The sequence below is a fragment of the Microtus ochrogaster genome, chromosome 15, assembly GCF_000317375.1.
Source record: "Microtus ochrogaster isolate Prairie Vole_2 chromosome 15, MicOch1.0, whole genome shotgun sequence".
NCBI lineage: Eukaryota > Metazoa > Chordata > Mammalia > Rodentia > Cricetidae > Microtus > Microtus ochrogaster.
The window spans coordinates 28,945,701-28,967,015 of NC_022017.1; the positions used below are offsets into that span (position 1 = coordinate 28,945,701).

The 21,315-nt window shown below is 47.3% G+C and overlaps 1 protein-coding gene across 1 annotated transcript in view; it reads right to left on the reverse strand.

Annotated features, from left to right (window-relative positions):
* The window catches only part of Aco2 (aconitase 2), a 39,147-nt gene that overhangs the window by 8,032 nt on the left and 9,800 nt on the right, over positions 1-21,315 (reverse strand). Inside the window, exons 2-9 of the mRNA XM_005354480.2 lie at positions 17,633-17,769; positions 12,739-12,997; positions 8,053-8,145; positions 4,844-5,002; positions 4,491-4,641; positions 2,774-2,878; positions 1,468-1,559; positions 318-423 (exon numbers count right to left, since the gene is read on the reverse strand). Coding sequence (XP_005354537.1) covers positions 318-423; positions 1,468-1,559; positions 2,774-2,878; positions 4,491-4,641; positions 4,844-5,002; positions 8,053-8,145; positions 12,739-12,997; positions 17,633-17,769 — 1,102 coding nt within the window. The remainder of the gene's footprint in view (positions 1-317; positions 424-1,467; positions 1,560-2,773; positions 2,879-4,490; positions 4,642-4,843; positions 5,003-8,052; positions 8,146-12,738; positions 12,998-17,632; positions 17,770-21,315) is intronic.

Genomic DNA, 21,315 nt, shown 5'->3' on the forward strand with positions numbered 1-21,315 from the left:
GGTAAAGCGTGTAAACAGCAGCACGACTGGTTGATTTGTGCTCGTACACAAGTCTACTTACAGAAAGATGTGCATGTTCATATACACAGCCACACAGCAACATTCTCAAAGAACATTTTTCTGGTTAAGGATTGGAGTTAAAGGTGTTTTAAGACTCTTCTTGTGAATGTTCACTACATCACAATAAATGTTTCTTTCTATATCAAGCAGGGGTAATATGAATACTCATACCTGCACTGTAAAGATGAGTGTCCATAGCTCTGGGCTGAGCTGCTGACCCAGACACCTACCAACCCAACCAGGTGAAAGGCACTCACCCACTCTGATGTCCAGAGGCCAGCCCTCCTTCTCTGCCACACTGCCCACATCTGCTACTGGATGAGCCAAGTCAGGTGTGAAGGGTCCATTTATATGTGGCTTTAGCTGAAAAGACAAGGGCAAGGAGCAGAGAGAGGCAGAAATACTGAGGATGGACTTGCTCCAGATTCCCCACATTTCTATAAAAGGAAAGGCTCCTCGTGTTCTCACGGCTCAAGCTCTGTCCCAGGAGACAGGCCGCACACAGCATTTGAATTCCCAGCCCTATCAGGCTGTCCTCATCTCTACACGGTACACATACGATGGGGGTCATCAGCCTCACAAGCCCTTCACCTAACAAACTACACTGGTGATGAGGCCCGCACTCCAGCTACTTGAGAGCCTGAGGCAGACTGCAAGTATAGAATCCACCTGGGTTACAAAGTCAGTTCAAGGTGAGCTTGGGTAACTAGTGAGACTCTGTCTTAGAGTAAAAAGACGAGGGCTGGGGACACGGATCTGTGTAAGGTGCTTTCTAGAAGATAAGAGCTCTGGGTTCAACTGTACTACCAGAGGTCAGGATGGAGCAAAAATGTTCCTACTGCAATCTTCTGACAGCAGACCACAGCCAGATGCTTTTCACATGCAGGACTAACGAATGTAATGTGCACAGCAGAGTGCCTGCCATCAATACACCAGACTATTACTACACGAATCAGCCTTTAGCTCACACCCACCTTGGGTTTCACACTTGGTGAAATGAGGCCTACAGAGACAGATCAGCTTGCATCAGAACCAAGGCTGGCACTAAACTTCACACAGCCTGGCTTCTGTTGCTCTAGAGGCCTTTCCTGGCTCCCTGAACACCTCAGCATCCCAACCCACTGCAATGTGCCCTAAGAACTCAAAGCAAATGAATCCCCAGGTCAAGTTCCTGGCCTCCACTAAAGTTGGGGTGGCAAATGGACACTCACATCAGACTTGCTTTCTCCATGGCCATATGCCATCTCCTCCTTCTACCTATCCCCCATTCCTGCCTGATTTAGGCCCTAGGAACCAAGGGCCAACTGCCATGCTGGGTGTACTGGTAGGACCCACCCCCTCATCCGCCCAGCCAAAAATGGAAAGTCCCACCCTCAGCAATCCCCCAAACCCTACTCCTGCCCTCACCTCATTGAGGTTAATTTCAATCACTTGGTCATATTGGCAGCCAGGGTCAGGAACTAAGTGATCCTTGAATTCTTCAGCAAGACTGGCAATGTCTGGAATCAACAAAGGAGGAAAATGAAACAGAAATTGGTTCTGAGACTTTGTTTATTTGTATACCTGAGCCAGATACCTGCCACTTACCAAACAGCAGGTTCCAGGCAGTAACTAAGCCAATAGAGGGACAAATCCAACAGCATAGGATGCTGTCCCTGGCCACCAGGAACTCAGCCTTCTGCAGAGGCTGTCAGTGAATGGAGAATGAGGAGACATCGGGAGACATGCAGGGTATGAAAAATGGAGCACTGGATTACAGGCACACCCCACCACACAGCGTGTGTGGAGCAGATAGTCTCCCTGTCTCCCCCCTCCGCCCCCAGACGAGGTTTCTCTGTGCAGTCCTGGAATTCGCTTTGTAGATGAGGCTCTCCTAGAATTCAAGAGATCTACCTGCTTCCGCCTCTTGAGTGTTAGGATTAAAGGTGTGCACCATCACCCACCCATGAGGAGCAGAATTTTTAATTTTTTTTAATTTTATGTGTATTATATGTGTATTGTTTTGGCATGGGAGGTTTCAGAGCCCCTGAAACAGGAGTAACAGATAGTTGTGAGCTGCCATGTGGTTGCTGGGACTTGAACCCGGGTCCTCTGGAAGAGCAGTCATGCTCTTAACTGGCTGAGCCATCTTTCCAGTGCCAAGGAATACAATTTTTAAGAAGTCACTGGGTGGAGAAAGGAGTGACAGGTACTCCAGGTGAACTCAGGAGGCTCCCAGCTTCCCAGGGCCCCTAACATGTAGTTTCTACCCATTCACCCACACTGCCCTCCCTTCCCAGTTTCTAGTCCTTTATTTCCTTCTTTGAGCTTCAAAGAAATCAAACTAGGCCAAGAAAGTTGCTGGGGGAAGCTGGGAAGCTCCCTCAGTCAGGGAACAGTTATACAGAAGAGACCCATGTTGCTTCCAGAGCTTCCTGTGTGGGGCACAGGGAGCTATACCAGAAAGGACCAGAATTCAGCCCCTTTTCCTGTGAAACTCACATGGATAACCTATAGCAGGGATATTTAATGTAGATGCCAGACCCTTCAGAGGCTGAAGAGAAGTACAGACACCATAATTAGAAGCAATCACACACACCTACTTGGTCATTTGTCTACAGGAACTTTTGTGCCTCTGCATGCAGCAAGCCCAGGGACAGCTAAGGACTCGTATCCTCAGGACAGGAGTAGGACATGGATGTGTGCTCACACCACTCTGCCCCTATGAGCTCACCTGCTCGACCTGTCTTGCTCAGGTACTTCTTCATCCTGTGATTGTACGGGAACACTGATGTGGTGGCCCCAATTTCTGCACCCATGTTGCAGATTGTTGCCATGCCTGTGGAGAAACAGAGCCCAAGGCATGAGGCTGCTGGGCCCCATACCTGCAAGGTGGGCACAAAGCCCCTCGTGCAGAAGGATGCATCACTGCCTTACTGCCTACAAAGCCACCTAGGACAATAGGCCCTCAGCCCTCAACATCCCTGGCCAGTGAAAGGACTTCAGCCTTCATAAGCAGAATTCTGGCTCAGAGCTCAGAATCTGGTTTTTCTGCTCAGCACAGCACAGAGTCACTGGGTACTAAAGTTGGCCATGGCCAGCCACTGCCTAGAAGTTACTGTGTCTACCCTGCTTAGCATGGTTCAAGATCATCATAAAGAAATAAATGCTGGGAGCTGGAGAGATGGCCATTGCCTGCTCTTCCAAAGGTCCTGAGTTCAATTCCCTGCAACCACATGGTGGCTCACAACCATCTGTAATACCCTCTTCTGGCCTGCAGGCATACACACAGAATATTGTATATATAACAAATAAATAAATATTTAAAAACAAAAAAGAAATGCCAGCACTGGACTTCGGTCTAGGTCTGCTTACCTGGTGCTCTGCCTTCTTATAGCTACACCATGATGCTACATAAATATTTTTCTGAGTGTGAGTGATGAGGATGGAATAAACTGGGTACAGAGTATGTGCCTGGAGTCCTAGCTACCTGCGAGGCGCAGACATGAGGACTGCTTGAGCTCAGGGAGTTTAAGGCCAACTTGAGCAACAAAGTAAGAATCCATTTCAAAAAAAAAAAATTGGAATGACACCACTGTTTGGACCAGAGCATCTTGTAGTACTGGTGTGGCCCAGAAACATCTTGGCTTCTGTCAGGGCCTGTTAGTAACTTCCCAGTTGGGCTGGGTCACAACAGTAAGAGTGAGCTCTTATTACCTACGAGATATAATAATTTTGCAGGTTACTACAGAGTCTCTGGGATTTTTTTTTTAAAGATTTATTTATTTATTATGTGTACAGCATTCCTTCCATGTGTGCCCGAATGCCAGAAGGGGGCTCCAGGTCTCCTTATAGATGGCTGAGAGCCACCATGTGGTTGCTGGGAATTGAACTCAGGACCTCTGGAAGAGCAGTCAGTGCTCTTAACCACTGAGCCATCTCTCCAGCCCATCTCTGGGATTTTTATTTTTTTATTTTTTATTTTATTTATTTATTTATTTATTTTTGGTTTTTCGAGACAGGGTTTCTCTGTAGCTTTGGAGCCTGTCCTGGAACTAGGCTTGTAGACCAGGCTGGTCTCGAACTCACAGAGATCCGCCTGCCTCTGCCTCCCGAGTGCTGGGATTAAAGGCGTGCGCCACCACCGCCCGGCATCCATCTCTGGGATTTTTATGGATCATCCAAGCCAGTCTGTATAGTTCAGTTTGAGCAGAAGCTAAAGCTGGTGTGGTCCCAACTCTGCATGGCCACAAGGAAGTTGCTGTTTCTGTACAGTGGTCTCAGCTGTTCCGTCAGAGCAGCAGGCTGTCTCGAGCCTGACCTCACGCTACAGGTCTGTTCTCAGCCCACACCCTGCCTGGACAACCTCAAGGGAAGGGCACTTCAACTTCTGCTGCAGGCACATGAGACCTAGCCCAGAGTTAGGGACACTGTGGGGCTGTCATCCTCACCAGTGCAGGAGATGGAGTCGACACCAGGCCCGTGGTATTCCACAATAGCACCTGTGCCACCTTTCACCGTCAGGATGCCTGCCACTTTCAGGATCACATCTTTGGGTGAGGTCCAACCAGAGAGGGAGCCTGTCAGCTTCACACCGATCACCTGAAACAGTGGGCAAGGCAGTTACAGGCCCTACGCACCACATACTATGATCCAGGTAGGAATCAAGGAATGACGCTTGCATTCCACTCCTCTTGTTCAGCCCTACTCCTCCCCAAGAGAACCTAGCCTGGCTCAGCCATTCGGAACCCACAGTCCACCATGCACCCCCACAGCCCAGAGCAAGTCCTTTCCTAGCCCTTACCTTGGGACACTTCAGCTCCCAGGGGATCCCAGCCATGACATCCACAGCATCAGCACCCCCTACTCCAATGCAGATGCCTCCCAGGCCACCACCATTGGGAGTGTGGGAGTCAGTGCCAATCAGAAGAACTCCAGGATATGCATAGTTTTCTAGAATGATCTGAAAAACAACCAAAGATATTAAGCTGAAAAGCTCTCAGCACAGAACGGAAATGGACACAACAAAGGATCTGCTGCACTGCCCCCACTGACCCAGACCACCCAGCCATGCCCAGATATTCTTGAAGTGTGGGGTAGGGGCAGCCTCATTTAAGCTACTCTTCTATGGCCAGGCGGCCTGGACTCATGAACAGCTCTGTGTGACTTGGCCTGTAAATGCCTCCCTGTGCCTCAGTCCCCTTATTTATAGTAATACACACACTCAGGTCATCTTAACTTCCGGATACGGTAAGAGTGCCCTGCGATGGCCTGGGACAAGTGTGATGAAGAAAGAACTCCCGACAGATTCTCTCAGCTCACGCAGTGAACTGCCCAGGTTGGGAGCTAAGCCTCCCAGGCTTTTCATCAGGGTAGACAGTTCTGTCAGGAACAGGCTTCAGTCCCCACAGGGCATTAAGTAAGTACTGAGATGTAGCAAGATTCTCCAATGTCTGAGAAGCTGCTTCCCAAGCCTTCATACCCTGCAGATGGCTCTGAGAATACAAGCAACTTGCTCATCACCTGCCTTGTTTGCCAGGGCTGCTTCATCACAAGCTCTTCCTAGCTGTGAAAGCCTGGGGATGAGTGCTCTCTAGATGCTGGGTGAGAGAGCCGGGGTGGCACCCACATCAGTCCTACCCCACTGTCCAAGGCCTCCGAGGTCTGGACTCATAGGAACATAGGTGGTCCAGCCCACTCCTTGCCTGGGTGTTCACTTTACCAACTACTGTTTTTTGTGAGGCCTTGGGCACTTAGCCTCTTGACCTCTGCCTAGGGATTGGGATGTAGTTCTCAGCCACTACACGCTGCCATGCTCCTCCATCATGATGAAAATGGACTAACCCTCTGAAGCTGTAACAAGTACCCAGTTCAATGTTTTCTCTTATAATAGTTGCCTTGGTCATGGTGTCTCTTCACAACAACAGATCAGTGACTAAAACACATGGTTCCTGGGAATGTTATGTTTTAAGAATAATGCTAGCCGGGCAGTGGTGGCGCACGCCTTTAATCCCAGCACTCGGGAGGCAGAGACAGGCGGATCTCTGTGAGTTCGAGACCAGCCTGGTCTACAGAGCTAGTTCCAGGACAGGCTCCAAAGCCACAGAGAAACCCTGTCTCGAAAAACCAAAAAATAAAAAAAAATAAAAAATAATGCTGAATGTTTAGAAGGGGCCAAGGGCAGGTATGAGCATCTTGCACTCACCGTCTCAAGCTTTGGTTTAGGAGCTACCAAAAAGACCTGGGCCTTTGAACTAAAATGGAATGAGGGATACCTGGACTGGAGTGCCCTTCATAACAAAAGGCCAACTGAGAGTGGGCCCATATGCCTTCATACGCTCCGGTCCTTGCTGGCTGTTTGGCATGGCCGCCCTGTCACCTGGGCAGCCCTGTCCAAAGGGCAATGCAGTAATCCACTCTTGGCTCTGATCTCAAAGTTGGGCAGAGCCAGGGGCCCAAGCAGGGTCAGATGACAGCCTGAGTCAGCTGCTCTGCCTGGGGTGAAGGTGGGATAGAGTCACCTTGGAAACGCAGAGGATGGGTACTTAACGAACATACACCAGGCTAGGCCTCAGCAGCCACCTTTGGTGGAAGGAAGGCAGAACCTCTCTGAATCGTATGAACACACAAATTTCATTTTGTTTTTGGAAACAAGGCCTCAATATAACTCTCAAAGATCTACCAGCCTCTGCCCCCTTCAATATTGAGATTAAAGGTATATGCCACCCTGCCTGGCCTACATTTATTTATTTATTTTGAGAAAGGGTTTCACATTGTAGCTCAGGCTCTTTAGAATTCAGCTTTGTGGCACAGGTTGGCCTCAAACTCACAACAATCTTTTGCTTCAGCCTCCTGTGTTCTAGGATTATAGGTGTGCCTACCATAGTGGCTTTGTGGACAAAACTGTCTGCCAAATTGAAACCAGTCTTAGAAGACTCTGGGAAAGCACCTGCTAACATGGCCCATGCATCAGCACTTCCACCCTGCAGTGCCTGACTGTAAAGGGAACGCAGCAGTGCTCTGGGCAGGGATGGGAAGGGCCCCCTGTTGCCAGAGGCTGCAGAGCATCTCGGTGGAGCAGAGCACTCTCTCCCTCAGGGCCAGATCGCTACTGCACAATTAGCCAGGAACTGTCACTGGGTGAAGATATTAATTTTTCTGCCTCGATTTCCTCATTTGTATTTATAGTAAAACTACTTATTTCACAAAGCTGTGGTAAGTACTAATAAGTTAATATCTTTATTATTATTATTTTAGATATTTATTTATTATATATACAATATTCTGTCTGTATGTATGCCTACAGGCCAGAAGAGGGCACCAGACCCTATTACAGTTGTGAGCCACCATGTGGTTGCTGGGAAATGAACTCAGGACTTTTGGAAGAGCAAGCAATGCTCTTAACCTCTGAGTTATCTCTCCAGCCCCTATCTTTATTATTTTTAAATTTATCATGAAAAACAGCTCAACTGGTATAGTACTTGCCTTGCATTTATAAGACTTTGGATTCAATACCCCAGCACCACAAATAATTATAATTATGTTTAAAAATTATTTTAGATTTGTTTATTTATTTATATGTATGAATGTATGTATGTATGTATGGTCTACACACCATGTAAACACCTGGAGCCTGTGGGAGTCAGGATGGGGCTTTACATCCCCTGGATCAGCTACCTACACAGCTGGACTTAATACTTGTGAGAAAAGTGATATACACAAAACAGCTTATTAGTGAACGTAACTCCAAAGTACCATATAAAGCCAGCACTTAACTACAGGTATGAACAAACATCTAACTTCTATTCTTCCCTCTGCATATGCTCTCAAGCATCTCTACTCCTGTAAACTGCAGATACATACCTGTAATCCTAGTACTCAGGATGATATGGCCCCAGCACTCCTGCTCAGCTCTCCTAAGCCTCAAGTCCCCAGCAGGCCTGGAGTATGCTCTCATTACCAGAGTGAAACCTGGGCTTGGGGCCCGTGCAGACAGGCTAAGCTCTGTGTTACCTGGTGAATGATTCCAGATCCAGGCCTCCAGAAGCCCACACCATACTTGGCACCTGCAGTTGCTAGGAAATTATACACTTCCTGGTTGATGTCCTATTAAAACAAATCAATAACCAGAGTATTAGTTTGATCTGGAATGACCTCACACTCCACACTCCCTCCCACACGGTGCTGACATGCTGGCATCGTGAATACAAGTCTTCTCTCGTAGGGCTTCTAAAAATAATTCCAGAGGGCTTGGCTGCTGGCCTGCGGTTTCAGCTGGCAGGCCCAGGGAGAGAGAGGGGAGCAGAGACAGCTCCACTTCCATGACACCTGGCCAGGGGGACAGTTGTTTGGAAACAGTCCCTGCCCTGTGCCTCAGTTTCTTTGTAGAAGGATAATTAAGAAAGCCTCCTCTGGCCCTCGATTCCCTAGCCAGCACCAACAGTGAAGGGTGTGTGTCATATGGACCTGTCTACCAGGGTGGAGGGTGGACACAGAGTGAGGGGGACTATCTCAGGGAAGCAAGGGGACCAAGTGGACAGCCTGGTTTTGTTTCTCCACTGAGTTGTGGTTACCTGTGTGGAAACTCAACTAACATCAAGCTAAGCAGCCCCACAACTCAGGAAGTGGGACAAGACTGCTGTCAAATCCATTTTAGAGATGGAAAACCAGAGGCTCAGGTGAGGCCTGTCCAACCACAGACCTGGAGAATCCTGACAGAACCCAAGGCTCTTGCCTCTGAAGAGGGTGTAAGACTCCACCTGAGAGCACCTAGCCGGTGCCAGTCCATAGCAGGCACACAGTACTTGGTAGTATGTTTGCCAGGCCCCAGATGAATGGCCGCTAACTGGGTGGGCACTGATCTGAAGAGGATGAGCTCCACTGTTCCCAGGTTCCTGCAGGCAGGGACGCCCCGCAGCACAGCTGGGTCTGACGAGGCATGTCCATGGACACGTGAGACTGACCAGGGACAAAAGGGACAGCGTCATGGTGGAGTCTGATGCTGAAAAGGACGGACAGGTCCCACACTTGGTAAACACCCTGAAAAAAGCTTTAAATCCCCGGCATCCAGTGTGTCCTTCTGAGAGTCCACTTGGTCCCCAAGTAAAAGAATGGCAGACAAGCTGCATTACCAAAGCAACCCCTTTCTAATTAATAATTAACACACTGGCCTTGTCTTTTACAAACCAGTCACTGGTGAAACTGGGACCCAGGGCAGGAGGATGGGTACACTTGTATGTTTGTGAGACGATAAACATATGCAGAAGTGACCATATCCCTCTCCTTCTAAATCTGCATGTCTCTTCAACGCTCAGGTTGAAAGTCAGCCATGACTGTTACTCAGGACCTTTAAAGAGCCTCTGCCCTGGTGAATACAGACGCTGTTATCGTGGAATGCGGTAGTGATAAAGGAGTTAGACCTCCCTGATGTTCCCCGCTCGCCCACGTTTGCTTGCTCTTCCACCTCATGACAGCACACAAGTTCTTGCCAGATGCCCGGACTTTCCATCCTTTTGGATGGAGATGAATGAGCTTTTATAATGTATGATTTCCCTCGTCTTAGTGGGCTGTTAGGGCAGCAGGAAACAGACCTAGACAAGTCTTTCCAGGACTCTAGAGTGTAGAAACAGCCTTGCCCACAGCTTCAAGGTCCTGCCTGCTTCGGACATTCCGTCTTCCCACAGGGCTCAAGCCTACAGTCCTCTCTTTACTCTATAAGTTTCAAGTTTTTTCCTGTCACAGGACCCTTTGTGTATCTGCTCATTTATCTATTTGTTTATTTAGGTGGGAGGGCAGAGGGACATAGGGCCAGCGGCTCACAAAGGCCAAGCTGACCTCAAGCTCACTGTAGAGCTGGGGATGAACTCCTGATCCCTGTCTCCACCTCCCAAGTGCTAGAGTTACTGGCATGCTCCGGCATCCCTGGGCTTTGCTAATCTGTCTTGAATTTCTTCCTTCAGTTATATGTTTCAGGGTCAATTTACAGTCCCACCTCCAAAGGAGCTGCTCCCACCCGTCCCCAAATCTCAACCAGACCTCTTTCTTACAGCACAGAGCCTGCAATTTCCCTTCACATCGCAGTGACTCGGTTTCTCCAGACAGAACTTTAAGATCTGTGAGGGACAGGCCCTGCTAATCTAGTTCCTGGCATCGCACTTAACATGCAATGAATGTTCAGTAAATAAGCCTTTGCTGAACACAAGAAGGAATGAGATCGGAAATCTAAGGTTCTGTGATCCACACCTCTACCACAAATGGTGGCCCTGCTGTGGCAGCTGTTCCAGGGTCCCTGATTTCTGCAGCTCCTGGCCCTGCAAAGACATGTCACATGATCACCCCTCAGCAGCTAATGCGGAAGTTGCAAGCCTGCAGACAGGACTTGATCTCAGCTGAGTGGAAAGTGCCACTGTGCCCCTCAGGACTCTATGGGTGGCTAACAGTGGTGAAAAAAGCTAGAATGGAGGCCAGGTGGTGGTGGCACTTGCCTTTAATTCCAGCACTTGGGAGGCAGAGCCAGGCGGATTTCCGTGCGTTTGAGGCCAGCCTGGTCTACAAGAGCTAGTTCCAAGACAACTAGGTAGGTCTGTTACACAGAGAAATCCAGTCGTAAAAAAACAAAAAAAAAGGGGCTGGAGAGATGGCTCAGAGGTTAAGAGCATTGCCTGCTCTTCCAGAGGTCCTGAGTTCAATTTCCAGCAACCACATGGTGGCTCACAACCATCTGTAATGGGGTCTGGTATCCTCTTCTGGTCTTCAGGCATACACACAGACAGAATATTGTATACACAATAAATAAATAAATAAATATTAAAAAAAAGAAAAGAAAAGAAAAGCTAGAACGGGAAGGCGCTGGCTGCCCTCAGTGTCTCCCAAGGGTCCGAGAGGCTCAGTGAACCAGGCTGACCCGTGTAGCTGGAGCACTTTCAATCACACGCTCTGCTCTGTGCCAGCTGGGCCATAGGCCTGCCAGCATTCACCTCTTGCCAGTGACCCCTGTAGAGCACCCACTCCCACTGCCAGGAGCAGAGAGCAGGCGGGCCTAGGGCTGGGAGGGCAGGGCCAGGTCTAGGAGTAGTATTCAGGAAGGTACCATAAGGTTGGAGGCATGGGTTAGAGTTCACAACAAGATGGGGCATTCAGCTCTGAGTGGCAGTTTCAGTGGCACACAGCCATTAGCAAACCTCCCAAAAGAAGAGGCATGGAAGAAGGCTGTCAGCATGAGAGCACTCCTGCAGCTGAGAGAGTCAGTTCATGGTGCCGCTATACTCAGGAACCTCCATCCCTTTCCCTGGCTGATCCCCAGGGGCCAAAAGACAACAGGAGAGAGGTTGCACGTGACATGGGTACACACATAGGAAGATGGGCTATGGGACAGAAAGAACTCTGACTCCAGATACCAGTACTATGTACCAGCACACCAGGCTCCGCAGCAGCACCTCTCTCTCTCCTCCTCAGACAGGGTTTCTCTACGTAGCCCTAGCAGTCCTGGAACTCACTCTGTAGACCAGACTAAAGATTCACCTCCCTCTGCCTCCCAAGTTCTGAGACTGAAGGCGTGTGCTACCACATCCCTGCTTATTTCTTTGTTTATTATTATAAGAGTGTGTGTGTGTGTGTGTGTGTGTGTGTGTGTGTGCGCGCGCGCGCGCGCACTTTACTGAAGGTGCCAATAGAAGCCAGAGGTATCAGATAACCTGGAGCTAGGATGGCTGTGAGCTGCCTCATGTGGGTCCTCTGAGGAACACTATGTGCTTTTTTTTCTTTTTTGAGACCGAGTTTCTCTGTAACACATACCTGACCAGTATGGGCTTTCTTAAGCCTGCAGCCACCTCCCCGGCCCAGCAGCAGCACTTTCTAACAGCCGAGAATGTTTCTGTGTTAAGACCAACGACACTGGTATTTTCTAACATCTTCTCAACACAAGATTTTATTTCTACTATTAGGAAGAATCAAAAGCAAGTCTTAAAAATATGTTAAATCTAGCCGGACGGTGGTGGCTCACACCTTTAATCCCAGCACTTGGGAGGCAGAGGCAGGAGGATCTCGGGAGTTCGAGGCCAGCCTGGTCTACAGAGAAAGTTCCAGGACAGGGCCCAAAGCTACAGAGAAATCCTGTCTCAAAAGCAAAGCAAGACAAAACAACAACAAAAAGAAAGAAAGAAAAAGAAATATGCTAAACCCGAGGCTGGAAAGATGGCTCAGCAGTTAAGAGCACTGGCTGCTCTTCCTGGAGGACCTGAGTCCAATTCCTAGAACACACATGGGAGCTCAAAACTGCCTGCAATTCCAGTTCCAGGGGATCTAACACCCTCACTCAGACATACACGGAGGCACAACATCAATGCACACACAATAAAAATCATTAAAAAAACATATACGCTAAAGCCAACCAGGTGGTAGGAGGCAGAGGCAGGTGGATCTCTGTGAATTGGCCAGCCTGATCTACAAAGCGAGTTTGAGGACACAGAGAAACCCTGGCTGGAAAAACAAGAACAAACAAACACAAATTCATCAGGGCTGGGGAATGACTCGGTGGTACAGCATTTGCTTGTCATACAGGAGGTTCTGGGATCTATCCTTAGATCCTCAGTACCATGAAAAAAGACTGAGTTAAGCAGCTCAGTAGAACTCTGCAGTGCTCCAGCTCTACCTCCCTTTCCCCATGCCACACCCAGCTACCACCCCCCTGCTGGGGCTCACCTTGGCCCTGCGCAGGTCTTTCTCACCCCCAACCTGGGCCTCAATCAGATGGTCACAGTGGATGGTTGATGGCACAGCCACCTTGGGCAGCCCACTGCTAATGAACTGTAGCATAGCCATCTGGGCTGTTGCATCCTGCATGGCCACCCGGTCGGGCCGTAGACGCAGATATGTCTTTCCCCGCTCGATCTCCTGGTTGGCTGGGTCATCCAAGTGTCCATATACAATCTTCTCTGAGAGAGTGAGAGGCCGGTTCAACCTATGGGCAGAAGAAAGGCAGCCTGGTAGCAGCTTTGCAACTCGACTGCCACAGCTTCTCCTTCTCCATGCTTATAGCAGTGAGCAGGCACAGGAGAATCTGTGTGCAGGATCCCAAGATCCACTTGGGCAGGATCAAATCAATGCTGTTCCTCTGGCATCTCCAGGACATAGGGAAGTATTTACTGTGCTGATTTGAAATTTACGTGAATGTCATATAAATGTCAGCATCACAGAAGACAGGACAGGTGTGGTACATGCCTGCAATACTAGTAACTGGGAGGTGGGGCTAGGGATCATATCAATATCATCTTTGGCTATGTAGCAAGCTAAAGGCCATGCTAAAAGCCAGTTTGGGTTTAGATGAAGTCCTTCTTCAAAAAAAAAAATAAAGATAAACATAAGATAACAAGACTAGTTTTCTCAAAGAATATTTGCTTTTCTACTACACTACTCTATTATCCAACAGGTATCAATATTATTCTTTTTTTTAGAGGTTTATTTTATTTAATATAAGCTTGCCTGCACGACAGAAGAGGGCATCAGATCTCATTTTGGATGGTGGTGAGCCACCGTGTGGTTGCTGGGAATTGAACACAGTACCTTTTAAAGAGCAGTCAATGCTCTTTCTCTCTGAGCCATCTCTCCAGCCCTAAAAACATTCTTTTTTTAAAGATATATTTGTTTATTTTATATGTATGAGTGCTTTACCTGCACGTACAACTTTATGCCAAAATCAGATATTAGGCCCCACTGTAGATGGTTGTGAGCCACCATGTGGGTGCTGGGGATTATGGAAAATTAGCTTGTATTCTTAGCTGCTGAACCATGTCTCCAGCCCTTAATTACATTCCTGTCATTTAATAAACATTCCAGCGCATGAGCCTTCAGCAGAGTGATGTTAACAGCTCAAACTCAGTCGACAGCCTGAGTCCTGTCTTGGAGCCCCTACGTTTGGTGGCACTTTCTCCTGTGTCCTAAGACACAGGAACCCTGCCAGCATTGCCTTCACTCGACTTGCTGCAGCACTGTGCATGAATATCCACCTCGTATGCATCTCTATTTGCAAGGCTTCCCTGCCAGTTTCACTCACATGCACCTGAGAGGTGTGGCTTTGGCCTCCGTCTCCACCTCCCATTTTGGTTTCTCTCCCCAGATCCCGACTCCTTTGGAGGCTCACGGCTCCCTTCCACATAAAGATAAATATGGCAATCGAGCCAATCCCTCAAACTGGCACAGACTCTGCCAGGACTCGAGTTCTTCCCCCTCCCCAGCCAACCCTCCACATACCATGCTAGCTATCTTGATGTTTGCCAACACAACACAGTAGCCACATATTCCTCACTTGGGCTCCAGAAACTTCAGATCAATGTGAGACTGCCTGGAAAGCATCAGGCACCCACAGCCCAAAGGCCATGGGTGTGGGTGATCTGACACCTAGAGTCAGAAGCTCTGGGTTATAGCTGACCCTGTTACTAAACCTACTAAGAGACCACATAAACAAACTGATTTCCCCATGGAGTCCCCTCATCTACCTGTCTCAAAGTACAGGACAAGACCAGAGTAAAAGCTTACCCTTAATGCACCTCCTGTTTTAAGGCTTGGCCACCCTACCTCAGCCTCCTGAGTACTGGGAGTAGTGTGTTACTGCTGCTTGGCTACTTGTTTTGTTTTCAAGAAATGAGCTACGTAGCTTAGGCTAGCTTCAAATTTATAATCCTCACACCTCAATCTTCTCCCTCAGCATTCCCAATGCAGGCCTTACATGCATACACCACCACACCTGGCTAATTTGTGAATGTAAATGTATGTATAGTATATATTGTTGCTGCTTTAATTTATTTATTTTGGTTTTTGAGACAGGGTTTCTCCTGGCTGTCTGGGTGAGTGCTATCAGGGTACTTCGTTCTGGGATTTTTAAAAAAGATGTATTGTTTATATGTCTACGTGGACATGTGTAAACAGGTCACTGCAGAGGCCACATGACTGCACTGGATTCCTGGAGCTGGAGTCATAGGCGGTTGGTTGTAAGCTGCGCAACTTAGGTGCCAGGTATTGAACTTGGGTCCTCTAGAAGAGAGCATTGAGTCATCTCTCCAGCCCAACTTTTAGGATTTCTTAAGCACCTTGTGTGTATAACTCATTTTATACTCACAGTGCAGATGAAGAAAAGTGAGTTCCCCAGGCTCCATTGCACATTAACTAGAAGCGAGGAGCCAGCAGGGTGTGCTGCTGCCTGTGCCTTCATTTGGACTCTGCTGTAGCCAACACTGAGATTGCCAGCATGAGCGTGCAGCAAATGCAGATCCTTCCTTCTCTTCTGCCTGCCTGGGCCCCAGCCCCTAACCTCACAGTCCCCCAGCCCTTGAATTAAGAGCTCTTCTCTAAGGCCCTGGCTGTGCAGTGCAGCAGCTCAACCAGCACTTTTATGAACCTCTAGGTCTGCATCATGAGAGCCCCCACTAAAATCAGCAGGAGCCTGAGGAGCAGGGCTGGCCATCGGTTTGCAGCAGCATTATTCCAGGCTGGTGGGTGGTAATGACTCACTGTGTGGAACACAGCTTCTCTTTCTGGGCCCAAGAGAGCTGAAAAATAGCACCAAGACCTTGAAAACAAATGCCTGAAATGCTAGTTTAAAAAAACAAAACAAAAAACAACCTGGCACTGGGCTGGTGAGTTATGGTTCAGCAAGTATAGGCACTTGCCTGGAAGCCCGATGACCTCAGTGTGACCCACGAGGAACAGGCACACTAAACAGTGTAGTAAAAGACTTAAAGCCTGACAAATCAGAAAACTTTGGACAGTTCATCATTACATCCTCTTGTGATTGAGGGCAAACTGGGTTCTTTATGTTTATCTGTCCCTTTGTTGTTCTGGGTGGTAGAGACCTAGTTCCTGAAAACAGAATTTGATCCTACTGTTAAAGGCACAGGTGGAGGAGAATCTCCTGGCAATGTTCTAGCCTACTTTAAAGTTCTATAGACTAGCTTGATCTTGTTCAGGTTTGGTGGATGTGGTCACATCCACTGTATACTCATGTTTGATCAAAACATAACATGCATGTTTGAAATTCTCAAACAACAAGAAAATTTCTTTAGAATAAAGCTTTAGAATAGCCGCATGTCCACTTTTTCCTACATACAGCAGGGTTTCTCAACCCTGGCACTCTGAACACGTGGGGTCAGGTGACTCTGCTATTGGGCTATCCTGTGCACCGTGGCATGGTTAGTGGTGTTACCAGTCCCTACCCTCAAATAACAACCCCTCACTGTCTCAAGGTAACCGAGGAGAGGAGGGAAGGAAAATTTCAGCTAGGATGTAAAATAAATTTGTTAAAAATTAAAAGTTTGAGGCCAGCCTTTTCTATACAGTAAGTTCTAGGATAGCCAGGGATGCACAGAGATACCTTGCCTTAAAAAACCAATATAGTAGGGCTGTGCTGGCCAATGCATTTAATCCCAGCACTCAGAAGACAGAGGCAAGTGGATCTCTGTTTGAGGCCAGCCTGGTCTACAAAATGAGTTCCATGACGGGTTCCAAAGCTACACAGAGAAAGGTTGTTTCAAAAACAAAACAAAAACAAAAAAATGCAAACAAACTCTAAATGGCAAGTAATACTCCTGGTCAAGTGAGCAGGAAGCTCCCTTCTGTGCCAGCTCTCCTTCATCCCAGCATGAGTAAGAACAGAGAACAAGTCTTGAGGATGAAAGGAAAATCCAGGATTTTCCCACTGGGCAGTCAGAGTCTCAAGAATAAAATAAACAGTGTTTCCTTGAGAAAAGTGTCTGTACAAGGTCCTGTGTTGGTAAAGACAGTATTCTCCACTCTGGCTGCACTTGAGAAAAAGCTAAGAGTCTGGCCAGCACTGCCCACATTTTGATGTCATCCATTCCTGGAGGATCCTGGGTTTTTTGTTTGTTTTGTTTTTGGTTTTGGTTTTTAGAGACAAGGTTTCTCTGTGTAGCCTTGGCTGCCTCAAGAGTACTAGGATTAGAGGCATTGCACCACCATGGCCAGCATGTGCTCACAAGCATACACACAATAGATTAAATGTAATTTAAAAAATAATACTAGATGGGGCTTGAGAGATGGCTCAGAGGTTAAGAGCACTGACTGCTCTTCCAGAGGTCCTGAGTTCAATTCCCAGCAATTACATAAATGCTCACAACCAACTATAATGAAATCTGGTGCCCTCTTCTGGCAGGCAGGCAAGCATACATGCAGGCAGACCACTATATACATAATAAATTTTTAATTATAATTTTTTAATTAATTTTATTAATAGTGATAATCATAATAGAACCAATGCTGGGGCCATTAGAGTCAGACAGAACTGGACTGACTATAGGCTTCACCATTCAACAAACAGAGCCTTAGAAGGTAGTTCTCTACTCTGACACTCTTGATGCTTCTGCCTCCACCTCTCAAGTGCTGGGATTGCAGGCATGTACCATAGTTCCTGGCCTTCTGGACCTTTTACTATAATTCCTTGGAAAAGGACCAGCAGTTCCAAAGCAAATATTTTCCCCACAGGGGTCTTTGTTTCCTAAATAGTAGATCCTGCCACCATCACTCCTGATGCCTCCTGGAAGGGAAGCAGCTCTCAGTCGGCACCTCGAGCTCCCCGCAGGCTTACCGTTTGCGGACAATGTTAATGTTCTTCTCTAGCAGGTCATAGCGGATGTACTCATTGGGCTCAAAGTGGCTCATGGCCACCTTGGCCCGTTGGCACAGGACAGAGGCCACATGGTACTGCCGAACACCCAGAGCCTTCTGCAAAACAGAAGAAAACAGTACCATGAATGGGTTTCTTCAGTGTCTACATTTGAAAGGCAGGTCCAGATGGTGAAAAAAGGAATTAAGTGTCATGAGCTGCCCTATGACTGTCGCCTTGATTCCCTTAACTGAAGCATGGGTGACTTAGGAGCCACAGAAACCATCCCCGAAGGAAAAAACGGGAGAATTCACAGCAGAATCACTGGTTCAAAGGCAAGTTCCACCACGTAAGTTACAACAGCCAAAGAAAAGAGCTAGAGGAGCCAGTAACAAGGATCTAATCAGTCTGGGGACCATTCAGGAATACCGCGTATGAAAGTTCCAGCAGTTCTGAAGCCCAGACTATAGCTAGAACTCTGTCCACTTCGTAGGTTCCCTGAGGGTGGAGAAAGGCTCCCTTACTGCCTAGTACATCTCACGAAGCTTCCTGGATAGAAGAATGAATGAGCGAAGCCTGTCCCAAGCTTTGGTCATTACCTCACCCTTCCAAAAGCTGTTGCGTGGCTCCCTTGTCTTCTATGCAAGGGGTAAGTGATGCTAAGTGACTTTTAATGTAGGCCACTAAAGGACTAGCTTCTGTCAGGCAGCCTCTGGCTTGAGCTGACCTGGGAGACCATGTTAAGACATAAGGAGTCCAGGGAGAGGTCCCCTCAGAGGGGAACAGAGACCTCTGGCCAATCCCAGCACGGCCTTGAAAGTGATCCACCTGGCAAAGGAACTTCTACTCCAGCACAAGCCTTCAGATATCTGCAACCCTAAGCAACATCTGAAAAACCAATTTTTTTTTCCAGTAGTGCTAAGGGCCTTATGCATGTAAAACAAACACTCTACTACTGAACTAATCACTCATCCCGACTATACCTGCTTAAGTGAGCTCATCTGCAAACTCCTGGACTACAGAAACTGAAAGGTAACTGGTGACTTGTTTTAAGCCTGTAATTTGAGGCCTGTTTGTTATACAGCAATCAGCAAAAAACAGGATGGAGGATATTCTAGTCAATTTTAAAACTCTGGATGACAACATTAACAGAGAAGGAGGCCAAGAAGGAATAAATTAATCTGTCTTAGGATGGTTCCTATTGCTGTGATAAAACACTGTGACTAAAAAGCAACTTGCAGAAGAAAGGGTTTATTTTGTTTACACTTCCAGGGAACAGTCCAGTACGGAAAGAAGTCAGGGCAGGAACCTGGAGACAGAAACTGATACAGAAGCCATGGAGGAGTGCTGCTTACTGGTTTGCCTGGCATTCGGGACCAGCAGTCCAGGGGTGGCACCACCCACCATCCCACATCAATCACCAATCAAGCAAATGCCACATAAGCTTGCCCACAGGACATTCTAGTGGAGTATTTTCCCAGTTGAGGTTACATACACTATTTATTTTTGTAAACTGACTGCCCTAAGCATCAGTTAACTTAGAAACAAAAATAACAATACCAGTGTCTAGGCTAGCAGGCAATATCATAAACTGTAATCCTAATTATAATGTCAACAGCAAGGAAACAGTGCCAATACTGGAAACTAAACTTAAGAAAAAAACACTGAGGTCCATTGAGATGGTTCAGTGGAAAAAAGTGTTATGCAAATCTGATCACCTAAATCCAATCTCCAGAATCCGCAGTAGAAAGAGAGAACCAACTCCTAAGCATTGTCTGTCCCTGACCTTCACATGTGTACCATGGCCTGTATGGAGTCAGAAGACAACTTGTAAGAGTCGGTTTTGTCCTTCCACCATGTGGGTCCCAGAAATTGAACTCAGGCTGTTAAGAGAGAGTTTAATGACAGGGCAATTACCCAATGAACCAACTCACTGGCCCATGTACTAACTAAAATAAATAAATACCGATTGTTAGGTTGAGTATATAATTCAGTTGGCAGAACACTTGCCTAGCATACACAAAGTCCAGGCTCAGTCCTGGCACGACATAAACTGGGCAAGGCGGCGCACACCTGCAATCTCAGCACTTGGGAGCCGCAGACAGGATAACCAGGAGTTTAAGGCCAGCCTGGGCTACAGGAAACCCTCTCTCAAATAACTATGATGCTGATGACGAGAAAACAAGGACAAGAAATGTGACAGAGACTGGACACACGATTCAATGGAAAAGTGTGTGTACCTTGCTATTCACGCGGCTGTACACATCACTTTCACACACCCAAACACCCTAACATCTTGACCGACATTTTCCTCACCAGCTACTTTTTCTTTCCTCTCCTCTTCTCTCTCCTCCCCTCCCCCCCTCTCTCTGCCCTCTCCCTGAAATTAGGGACTCACTATGTAGCCCTGGCTAGTCTCATACTCAAGAGATCCACCTGCCTCTGCCTCTTGGGTGCTGAGACTAAGAGTAGGTAGCATCACTGATCACTCATTTTGGGATTTTGTTGCTGTTTTGCAAAAGGGTCTTACTGTGTAGACTTGGATGGCCTGGAACTTGCCTTGAAGACAAAGTTGGCCCTGAACTCACAGAGATCCACCTGCCTCTCCTGAGTGCTTGGATAAAAAGTATGATATGCACCAACACGTCCTGCTATCACAGACTACTCTAAAGCCACACCTATTTACAGACAGGGCTGATTTATTTGTTTTGGGATTTTCTCTTTAAAAAATTTAAAATTTATTGTGGGTGTGTGTACATGTGTGTTAATAGGCTCCTGGGGCACATCAGAGAACAACTTACAGGAGCCAGTTCCTTTTTCTCTGCCACCTTGGTTCTAGAACTGAACTTAGGTAGTCAGGCTTCAAAGCAAATACCTTTACCCTCTGAGATTATTAGCCTAGATTTTATTATTTTTAAGGCAGGGTTTCACACTATAGCTCAAGTAGCCCTAGAACTGTATATAGCCCATAATGGCCTCAAATTCAAGATGATCCTCCTGCTTCTCAAGTGTAGGAATTACACACGTGAGCTACCATGCTTGCCTTGTGTACCTGATTTTCTGAACCTAGATGAAAAATCTAATAACGTTGATCCTGGTTTACCATCTTTACCATTAGTTTCTGCCTATTTCCAGTCCTGTGGTCTACAGGAGTCCTGGTGTCCTGTCAGTACCACATGGTTCCTATATGAGAGGCATGTTGTCTCTACCCTGTTGTCAATTTAAATGTCAAGCAAGTTAATGTCTTAGCTTTTCATTTACAGGGCACTTGTGATGGCTATTCTTCGTTATCAATTTGATAACTGGAATGAACTACAATCCAGATTATGGAGGGCACACCTGTGAGTTTCTGTTTGGTTTGAAGTGGGAAAATGCACTTCTAATCCAGACCTTAGAGGTAGAATGTCACTCTTTTAATCCAGATCTTGAGGTGAGAAAGACACATCTTTAATCTGGGCCACACCTTCTGGTGGAAGCCTATAAGGATGTAGAAGAAGGAAGCCCTTGCTCTTCACCTGCTTGCCCTCACCTTGCTAGTATTCATTCCTTTACTGGCACTGGAGTCTTCCTCAGGAGTCCAGCACATACAGAAGAGCAGCTGAGACACCAAGCCCTGTGGGACTGAGCAACTACTAGATTCTGGACTTTCCATTCACAGCTAGCCA